General features: G+C 47.4%; 2 protein-coding genes across 2 annotated transcripts; one reads left to right on the forward strand and one right to left on the reverse strand.

Moving 5' to 3' along the window:
* Window positions 1–12: 12 nt before the first annotated feature.
* Window positions 13–973, reverse strand: LOC128268938 (U6 snRNA-associated Sm-like protein LSm2). The gene is made up of 3 exons (XM_053006252.1): window positions 923–973; window positions 789–856; window positions 13–690 (listed from the first exon to the last, which is right to left on the reverse strand). Exons 1-3 carry the CDS (start codon window positions 923–925, stop codon window positions 474–476), a joined length of 288 nt encoding a protein of 95 aa, XP_052862212.1. The 5' UTR covers window positions 926–973; the 3' UTR covers window positions 13–473.
* Window positions 974–1,630: 657 nt separating this feature from the next.
* LOC128268936 (uncharacterized) lies at window positions 1,631–8,621 on the forward strand. The gene is made up of 12 exons (XM_053006249.1): window positions 1,631–1,681; window positions 1,982–3,003; window positions 3,085–3,175; window positions 3,237–3,387; window positions 3,463–3,639; window positions 3,713–3,861; window positions 3,948–4,889; window positions 4,962–5,085; window positions 5,212–5,388; window positions 5,461–5,636; window positions 5,719–7,185; window positions 7,288–8,621. The coding sequence occupies exons 1-12, from the start codon at window positions 1,631–1,633 to the stop codon at window positions 8,248–8,250; spliced, it is 5,490 nt and encodes a 1,829-aa protein (XP_052862209.1). The 3' UTR covers window positions 8,251–8,621.
* Window positions 8,622–10,836: the final 2,215 nt, after the last annotated feature.

Consider the following 10,836-nt stretch of genomic DNA (forward strand, 5'->3'; position numbering starts at 1 on the left):
TGTGCACTAAATTCGTCGTGCTCCTGATTTATTGTTGTTATCGAGTTTTTCTTCTGGCGTCTTTTAGAAACATTCAATGTACAACAGCATTTACACTATACATGAAAAATGCATCACGCATACAGACAAGAGCAATTGTGAGGCAAGAGAAATGAGAAACCGTTAATCCATCTGGATCGGAATAAACCAAAAAAATGCGTTAATTCTTCTATTAACTGATGACATGTTGAGTGCTATTTCCCTAATGTTACCCTTGGACACCATACAATTGTTCGTGTTCGGCACATAGTATTGACTGTGTTTGAGTCATTTGAATTGGCTTACCAAATCATGTTCGAAACTCATTCGACTCCATTCATTCGTAACTTCAACGTAATTTCTACAACAACGTACCATTAGGTTGTCATCATTCCGAAATCCAATAAAAAAGAGTACAATATTGCTTATCACGTTCTATTGGCGTTTGGCTTAACTTATCTCACGCTTGTTACGGCCTCCTTTCGGGCGGCGTCTTGTAACAATTGGGTGTCCACTTCCTCACCGGGCAACTGTACGTACCGTACGACGGAGCCACGAATGAAGCAATTCTTCACTGAAAGCATGTGCGGGTATTTCTCCGGATCGGTCACACTGATGTCGGTCAGCTTAATGTTGAGATACTGATCCACCGAGTGAAGTGTTCCGCATATGCTGGAAGCAAAACCAAATTGGTGCATGGTTACAGAGAGCGCCGGTTTAGAATTGCGTCAAACAATGCGCGCCTTGGCGGCATGGAAATGGTGTTTTACCTGAGATCGTTTTTCAGCTCCACAACAACGTCCTTCCCCACGAGCGATTTGAAAAACGAGTAGAAAAGCTGAAAAGGTACAGAATACAGTAAATTTTCCACATCTTACACACCAATTTTTAAAGTAAAAACTACCATTTCGGCTACGGAGAACGCTTCACGAGAACGAAACTTGTTTTGGAAGCTGAGCAGGGGCAACTGACAGCTCACCGCCGCCCAGTTAAAATTGCACTTTCGCTCTGGGCGAGCAGGGCGAAATTGGCTGCAACATGGATTTCGCCCCATTCGCCTCAAATAGTAATCCATCCAATCCATCCAATCCATCCAATCCATCCAATCCATCCAAAATGGCAAAAAATCCATTGGCGCAAAAGTAATATCGTACAATATGTAATCAAAGAACCTTCCCTGCTTGAATCGTAATCTTTATATCATTTACATCACATCAAGTGCAGCTTTTTCGAATGTAGGCCGTTATAGAACTAACGAAGTTTGTTTTACATTTATTTTAATTATGTAGTTTGTTTTAGTTTTCCTCTAGCTCTCCGTCCGTTGTGCCAACAAAATGGTGTTTCATAAAAAAACTGAAGTTATTATTGGATTATTTTTTACACAAATGCGCAATTTCCGCCGACCAAATTCCGTCTCGGCGCAGAGCACTAACTTTCGCCCCACCATTGCACAAACTCGTAGCACCAGCGGGCGAAACTTCACATCACACAGATTGTCAAATAAAAAAACTAGGCAGCAAAAAAATACACTCCGAAAAGCAATATGTCAAAGAACAGGATTTTGGTAAACAATCAAAGAAAATTTTAATTTTCTTAATACTTTCCGGCCCCGATGGAAGTGAAAATGCAGCACAGATCCCGCGTTCACGTGTTCCAGATACAGGTGGGTTGGCTGGTTGCGTTGGCCGACGGCGGGCCACTCCCGACGCGCTGCTCGAGTGGCTCGTAAATTGGGTCTCATCTGCAGTGGGAAAGCAGCTACTAATATTACGTTTTTTTTTTTGCTTCTTTTTTGTTGCGCTCTCTCCTGCTCCCCTTGTTCGCAACTTGTTTGGCGTCAATGGCGGGCAAAACTCGGACACGGTTACCGCGACAAATGGAACCACTGGCCCGACCCGTAATGCATTGTGTGGCATTGTTTCATTTCATTTTCTGCGCACTCATGCTCCGTTGCACGCCGCAGGTCAAAGCGCTCATCAAAACGCTGAAATGTCTACAGTCGGACGATAAATACCAAGCGCTACTGTTTCTCATTTCGGCCATCAAGCTGTACGTGAAAATCCTGTACACTGACTGCCAGGAGCGTATCTACAAACCCTCAATACTCAGAGAGCTGCACAATATCGAGAATGTGATCCTGGTGAACCTGCTCAAATCGCGAAGTGCGGCCGCGTCCGGCTCGTCGTCGGTGGCCACGGGCCACAGCACCACCTCGTCGTCGTTTGCGGCGGGCGGTAAAGCCTCCTGTCTCGACATTAGTAGCACAAGTGTACGCAGCGCGGACCTATCGATCGGTGGTGATGGGTTGCTACTGCTGATGCGGCAACAGCAGCAGAACAGCAGCGCGCCACTAGCACCTTGGGATCTGCGGGGGAAACTATTGCGCGGCAACCTGTTCGACGGGCTGTCAGTGACGACGACAGGTGGTGCTAGAGGTGCTAGTGGTTTGTTGCCGACAGGTGGCGGCCGACGAAAGTGGTTAGGCAACGTACGGATGAACCGGGCGCTGGTCCGCCTGATAGCGAGCCATGATTTTAAGTTGCTGTTTAACATGTTCGAGCAAAGCATCTTTCCGACGTGGAAGATCTACAAGAATGAGCAGATTTTCGTTCGCAAGCGGCCCGCGCTCACGACGGTAACCGTGCGCACCTCGCTGCCCGCCCTCTGTTACGAGGGCGGACTGTCCCACTCACCTCCGGCGACGTACATCAAGAAAGAAGAGTTCGACTTTGATCCACCCTACTCGCTGGCGGACGATCACTGCTTCGAGGAGATCAAGGAGGAGGACGAGGATCTGCTACTGATGAAGGAGGAAGACTCGATCGACAACTCGAACGAAATCTTCTCCGAGGAGGAATCGTCCACCAACAACACCTCGCTGATGCTTTCCTCCGACACAAATACGCTCGATACCAACGACTCGAGCATGGTTTCACACGAACGAAACAAGGAACAGGTCTACCAGTGCTTACTGTGTGATAAAAGGTTGGTGTCCTTCGCCTGACGCCTGGCGTGCGCAAGCAAAAACACGTTCTTATATGTGTGTGTGTGCGTTTCTTCTTTCAGTTATAGGAAAAGGAAATCTCTCGTCATCCATTTTAGCCACCACCCAGGCTTCTGTCCCGACTGTGGAAAACAACGCGGGGTCACGTCGGAGGTAAAAGATCAGCATGAAAATGCCTCTAATGAATGAAACTGATTGTTTTCTTTCCCCGTAGGAAATTGTGGAACATAATCGAATGTATCACAAGAACCGGCCACACATATGCGAACACTGTGGCGAAACGTTTACGCGGAACCAACAGTACCAGATTCACGTGGAGGGTCATTTCATCAGCAAGGCGAGGGTAGCGGAGCAAAATTGCAAAAGTAAGTTTCTGATCCTCGCAACCGCTCGACGGTGATCGGCGTACGATCGGCTTTAAATGGTTTTGTTTCCCCCAGAAACCCACAAGTACAGCTGCAAGACGTGCAGTATCGTTTTCAACAATCAGAAATATCTCGAAAAGCACATCCAAAAAACGAACCACCAGGCGGAGGGTTTGGTGTGCGACATTTGCGGTGCAATATTCTGTAACAGTATCAAGCTCAGCCAGCACGTCACTCGTTCGCACAACAATGGTATATTTTGAAAAGTAGCTTTTCCTGCTATCTGTTCTCACGGTAAGCCGGGGTTTTTTTGTTTCGTTTGCAGTGTTTACGCAAAAAACGAGTCTCGAGCAAAGCTTGTTGCTGCAGGGAACGAGTGTGGCGGAGAAAAACTATCCCTGCGATCAATGTGGTGCTTCGTTTCTTTCGCAGCCTTCGCTGCGAGAACATATTAAAATTGCCCATCCGGTTCCGGTAAGAGCCCGTTGGATTGAAAACGAGTGACCATTTAGACTGCGATTGAATTCTTCGTTTCGTCTGGTTTCGGTGCTATTTTGCAGGAAAATAAGTTCGAGTGTAACATCTGCAACAAGGTTTTCGCTGCCAAGCGGTCCCTGAAACGCCATAAACTTTGCCATTCAAACGAAAGAGCCTTCCACTGTACGGTGGAGAACTGTAAGGAAACGTACAAAAACCAATCCCATCTGGCACGCCACATGAAAGCGGCGCACCAAATCGACCCGCCCTCGAAGCGCCTACAGAAAGCGAAAGCGGTGGCCGCAGCGCTTGGCACTGCCTCTACGTCCGTACCCGAACCGCTCGCCAGCGGAGACCTTTTCGGGGGCCACACCGCCGACGCTCAGATGGGCGGTTCGTGCGACTCGATAAAGGCGACGAGTACACTGAAAAAATCGCTCGGTAGCAGCGAAAAATCTCTCGGTGACAGTAGCACCAACTTCAGTGACAATATGTCCGCGTTTAATTACGAGTTTTCTGACACGACCGGCGGTACCTCGACGCCAGCAATACCGACGCTCGAGCAGAATATGCTTCCGTCGACCGGTATTCTGGGGGCCGGTTCTGGTGCTGGTGCATCGATAGCCAGTAGTCGCACTGCAGCTTTAACGTGTACGGTCCCCGGTCAAGGTGGTGCTTTCAACGATCCGACAATAAGTTTCGGCAACAGTGGAAACAGCGGCAACAAGCAGCAAGCTTCACAGCAGCAACAGCAGCACATCGGATGGCAGAATCTCGAGTTTAGCTCCGGAACGCATCGACCGGGAATCCCAACTGGTGCCGGCGCTGGCGGCATGTCTCCGATGGACCCGTTGGCGATAGGTCCGGGAAGCTTTATGGACGGGACGGCACATCACCAGCAATCGCCCCACCATCAACATCACCATCCTCACCACCAACAGCTTCACCACGGTGGAAATGCAATGACCGGAGCACCAAGTGCTAGCAGCGGTTTTATGGTCTCCAGCGGTCCGAGAAGATTCCCTGTAAGTAGCACGGGCACTGTAATTGCCTTTTCCTGCCTCACATTTCATCATTTTCATTTGGTTTGTCCTTAGCTTCCCGAAAGCAACTTCATCTGTGAGCACTGTGATGAGACGAACTTCATCAATGCCCAACAGTTTCAGCTCCACATTCAAGACCACTTTGCTGGCAAGGAGGGCAAAGAGCATGCCAACAAGAGTAAGACCAACAGCACCTTAAAATTTACTCTAGTTTCAGTCAAATTATCGTACCTACCCATAAATGTGTAGGGAAATGAATGATGTTGAAACAATATTTAGAATACTTACATTTTTGATTCCACAGAACTCCAACGGTTAAACTGTAAAACGTGTAGTCTGGTGTTTGCCACTGGAGCCCAGCTCGATCGGCACATTCAAAAGACGAACCATCACACCGAATGCATCGCATGTGAGATTTGTAGTGCAATATTCAACTCTAATTTAAAGGTTTACCAGCACATGCTGAAATGTCACAAAAATGGTAGGTCCCTCCAGGCCCCCGATATTCCGAGGAGAGAGGGTGCTCAAGTCTGACTTTATTGATTCCTTACAGACGTATGGTTCGCCTGTGAACAGTGCTCAAAGGTTTTCATCATGCAACAGGACTATGACGCACATCAGCTGGTGCATCAGACGGTCACGGACCGGTCGATCATCTGTGAGCACTGTGCCTCATCCTTCCTCACGCAGGAAGCCCTGAAGGAACATATCAAAATAGCACATTCGATGGTAACTATCCGCGGATTGTAATGTTTCACAAGAAAACGAAAACCGTTGACACCCTTGGCCTTGTTTCGTCGTCATCTTGTAGGACAAAAAATATAAATGCCCTATTTGCAATAAGCTGTTCGCTGCACGACGCTCACTGAAACGCCATAAGCTGTGCCACGAGGAGGAAGCTGCATTCCGTTGTTCGGCCGAAGGTTGCAGTGAAGCGTTCCGCACGGCGGGCAATCTGGCCAAGCACAAAAAGATGGCCCATCCGGCAGGCATCGTACCGGCGGCGGCAATTGTCGCTGCGTCCATCGATCCGATTGGCGATAAAATGGTCGGCGGAGGGGCAATGGGTCAGAGTACAAGTAAACTTCCCAGCGGACTAGCAACACCGATGGCAGGAACCGTTGGCGCTGGGGTGGGCGTAATTGGCGGCCCCAATGCCTCACCGGTGGCCACAAACGTTGGTGCGATGAAAACGCTTGAAAAGTCCCACCCGGAAATGATGGCACGGAGCGGCACGGGATCGGGCATCATGTCCCCGGTGGGTCCGGGCGGTAGTGGCAATGTCGGTATGATGGGTCTGGCGGGGCCATCCGGTGCCATGATGACCGGTGCATTAGGGACTGGCGGGCCGGGATTGAAAGGTGAACGATCGTCCGCTGGCAGTATGATGGTGCCTCCGTCGAGAACGTCCAGTGCTGGAAGCAATGCAGGCGGAATGAGTGGCAACAACCCGTCCGTAGGCAATACAACCATGCTGTACAATCCTTACGAGGCCATGCACTACAACAGCAGCGTCCTAGGTCCACCTGGTCCTCAACATCATCCGCGCTATCCGCAGCCAACACACTCACTCCATCACTCACCATCTCAGTTTGGTGCTATGACAAACCCCGGTACCGTTGCGACTGCTGCCTCCATGCACTACGGTTCTCCGGGTCACGGCTTACGAACGGTTCCGAGTGGTACCGGGCCGGGAACGAATGCCGAACAGCAGCAAGCTGTCTCCGGCTATCGGATGACCGACCCTTCTGCTAACGCTACTAGTGTCGGGGCTGGTGGAAGTGTAGCAAACACGGGCACCAATATTCCGTACAACTACGGGCAGGTAGGAAATCAATTCGATTGGCAAAACATGGAACTCGGTGGCCAGATGGTGGTTGATACCGATGTAATGAGTGGAGGCACTGTAAGTGGCGGGAATGGTTCCGTGACAAGCGGTGCGATGAAGAGTAGTAAATACTACCAAGCAATGCACGAACCTTCGGCCAGCGGTCCTTCAAGTGGATTCCTATCCGCACATCAGCAACAACAACAGCAACAGCAGCAGCAACAACAGCTACAGCATCAATCGTCACATCACACATCACAGCATATGCATCACACGCATCAACAGCATGCTCAGCTGCAGCAACAACAGCAGCTTCCACAGGGACATCCCCATCAAACACAGCAGGCGAGCGGACTACAGCAAAGCAAACCTTCCCAAGAACAAACCCATCAGCAGCAACAACAGCAACATCTCATAAATATGAATAATCAAGACATGATGGGTTATCAGGTAATGTCCTGTCCTAAGGAGTTCAGCCTTAAATACTTTCGTAAAAAAAATTTTACTTAAATAATAAAATGATAACCGTAATCTTTTTTTTATATTTTGCAGGAAATGTGGAACGCCAATATGATGAAAATGGAGTTTCAGGAAGAAACGAGCGGTTCAACTGCTGCGGCCAGCGGTTCATACAATAGCTTGGGAACCATTCTTACCAATTTAGAACTGATGGGCAGCGGCAGTAACTTTGAGCAGCAATCCCCACAACAACAAAGCTATGATATGCTGGCGGGAGGATCTCGCACTGCAACCGATCAGGCTAGGTTACAGTCGGCCCAATCTCCTGTGTTAACTCCACAGCAAGTACAACACCACCATTCGCAACAACAACAACAGCAACAGCTTCATCAGCAGTCGAAAGGAAATCATTTCCACGGCGCCAACAAACAGCAACACTCAAGCGCAATGTTGCCGATCGTAGAACCAGGACAGTTGGTTAATCAGCATCAGCACCATCATCAACAACAGCAACAGCTCCATCATCAACAGCAGCAATATTTCCACGATCATCATGGGCAACCTTCGAGTAGCCATCATCAGCAGCAGCAACAGACACCTCATTCGCATCATTCCGCTATGGGCCACGTGCCATTAGGGCACCACCACAGCCATCATTCGCAGCAGCAACAACAGCATCATCTTCAGCAGCAACAGATGCAACACTACAACCCGCACATGCCGCAACATCCACAACTCTCGCAACATCATCCTCACGCTCCTGGACCACCGCAGGCACCCAGTGGCCAACAGTCGCACCTTGCGCAGCACAATCCGCAGCAGCAACAACCACAGCATCAGCAACAACATCCAGTAGCAGGTTTGCAACAACAACAACAGCAACCGGCAATGAGCTACAACCCGAATCAGTCGCAGGCAGCTACGGGTGATGCCGGTGGCAGTAACACCGCTGCCCCGATGCCGACCGACATATCGAAAACCCCGAACAATCTACCGTTCGTCGATAGTTTCACCGAATCGATCGACTACCTGCAACAGTCCTTTCAGTACGTGTAATAGGCCGTTCGATAGCTGTGGTTGGTAGTATTTATATTGCTATTTCGTTTTCGTCCCGTGCCTTCCCAAAGTTATCGGTGCATTTTTTGCAGACTTCCTTTCTCGCTCTTGCTTGCACAATAAGCTTGCATCTGATTGCATTTATTTGTTTGTTTTATGTTGCCTTAATCTTTGTTCCTTGCCAACATCGTAAAACGATAGATAAATTATACGTTTAACAAATATTTTATGAAATACCGCTCGGAAGGGACTGGTGCAATGGACGAAGCGCGCGCGGGAAAAATGACGTGAAAGCACCAACGAGTGTGTTCGTACGTTCGAACAAATTAAGTTAAAATGTCGAGACCTCAGAAAAGATAAACTAAACGAAATGTCACTTGTAATCAAACATGGTGCAAAGAGCTACGTACGACACTCGCGCTAGCCTCTCGGTATACGCGCAAGCGTATATTTGGTGCACATGTGTGGAAAAATCAAAATTCAGGCTCTTACATTTGCTTACAGCGAGCGAGAACAAGCGAAGCTGTTCACTGTTCCGCACTGTAACCGGGAAACAAATTTAAGAACAATAGTGTAAGCGAGCGTCGGGCACAAATCTAGGGACGAACACTTTGATTCTAAAGTAATTTTAATGGCTCACGTAATCCGTGCGAAAGTTGAAACAATAGCTCGAAAGTCGCGGCATAAACGCATGGATGGGATGACAATGTTTGTAAATTGTTACATATAATGGCCGAAGGCTGCCACAGCATTGAGCACGGTACGAGGGAAAGCCTGTTTTAATTACTTACACCGTGTGGTCCATCGTGGTTGATAGGAAATGATGTGTTTAGTTGGGTTTGAGAAAACGCGCCACATGAGGTCACGTGTAAAAAAAATGGGAATGACGCGAATGACGTTGAGATAGTCTTTAGGTTGTTTTTATCATTAATTTTGTGTTATTCAACTAAGCTATATCGTGTAAACATCTACAATGTCCATTACAGTCTAAGTTGCAACGCAGCAAAGTCCCTGCAGTACAGCGCTTAACGTCTTTTGCATCCGCTGCTCCGTCGTGCTCATGCATTGGCCCATGCCCGGAACGAAATGATGTGCGCTGTCTTTCTTTTGTGTGCCGCTTTCGAATCGGAAGCTGTTTCCATGTGTTACATTCGTTTCGTAAATGTCTCGTACCAAGCTAGTATCTTCAAAAGATACATAACCGCGACAAACTTATTTTACCCATTTTTCTCATCCGTTCAGCGTTTCTCTTTCTTTTGCACCATAGAAAATTCAAGCTCTTGAAAGCTATGGCATAGTAGAGGGCTCGATTGGCAATAACGAATAGGATACCAGCCTCCCGTCAAAGACGTTCATTGATGCAATACACTGAAGAAAACTGTAACTAGAAAAACCGAAGGAGCAAAACTACAATAATCAGGCTTTCAGACACAGGCAGTGGTGTAGAGAATAAGAATTGTAAATTGTAAAAACAAAAACATCTCAAATTGTACACACTCTCAGCACTGGATCCGATACTGTATCGGAAGATCGGATGCCTACACCGGTCGACACAATCACCGGATGATCTCTTTTTATAAGCAAAACGTGTGTCCAATGGGGCATTAAATGCATTTCTTTCGTTCCTGTACCCGCTGCAACAACCTGAGCAACGTATCGCAAAGTTTTTTGAAAAATGAACTCTCTTCCGTTGGTGATCGATGGAAGACTGTGATGAGTTTCGATGATTTCCCCGTTTAAACCCTTCGAACACTACCCGGCACCATTCGCCACAAATGGGGACCCGGTGCCCTGTCCTTCAAATGCATCTACGAATCTGATCTGGCGGAGCGAATCTTTGGCGCTCGTTCAAGGGGACACAGCCGAGAGCATAATAGGCTAACAAATAATAGAAAAGTAAACACCACAACACCAGTCGCATGTACAGTGACGATAGGGGCAGAAACATAAGCAAGCAAACATTCTTTTTCTACTAAAAAAGACGACGTGTGTAAGAAAACGCAGAACGTACATAAACGAATAAACAGACAGAAACAGAAAGATACAATGTAATGTGCTAGTAATAAGATACCAAACTCTCATACTCCAAATACTCTCTCACACATTCAGATAATGCAGCAAACATTTGATTGCACATGCGGGCATGCAGACAAACAGGTGTGCCAGGTACCTTCCTTCCTGCGCAGCCTGCAGCCGGATCCTTAAACATGGCAGGAAGACACACACACATTATTCGAAACACATCGTAGATCGGCTGGTTGGCAGGGCGAGATGATTGAGGCTAGTAAACGGTGAGATGGCGACAGAGCACGAAGAAAAGTTGTAAAATATATGGTTAAATAAAGGAGGAGTAGAAATAAATTGAAATGCAAGAAACAAAACACACACACATACACACACATCTACTAGAACAGGCGATCGCAAGGCAACGCAAGACAACACAAATTAAATTAACTAATAATCTATTATACACTATTATTATTATTATAGTTATTGATTATTATTATTATTATTATATAATTATGACCATTATTGCAAATAAATGCTAAACCAGAAACAATAATTGTGGAAGAACAACACGAAACA

Source organism: Anopheles cruzii, chromosome 2, assembly GCF_943734635.1.
Source record: "Anopheles cruzii chromosome 2, idAnoCruzAS_RS32_06, whole genome shotgun sequence".
Classification (NCBI taxonomy): domain Eukaryota; kingdom Metazoa; phylum Arthropoda; class Insecta; order Diptera; family Culicidae; genus Anopheles; species Anopheles cruzii.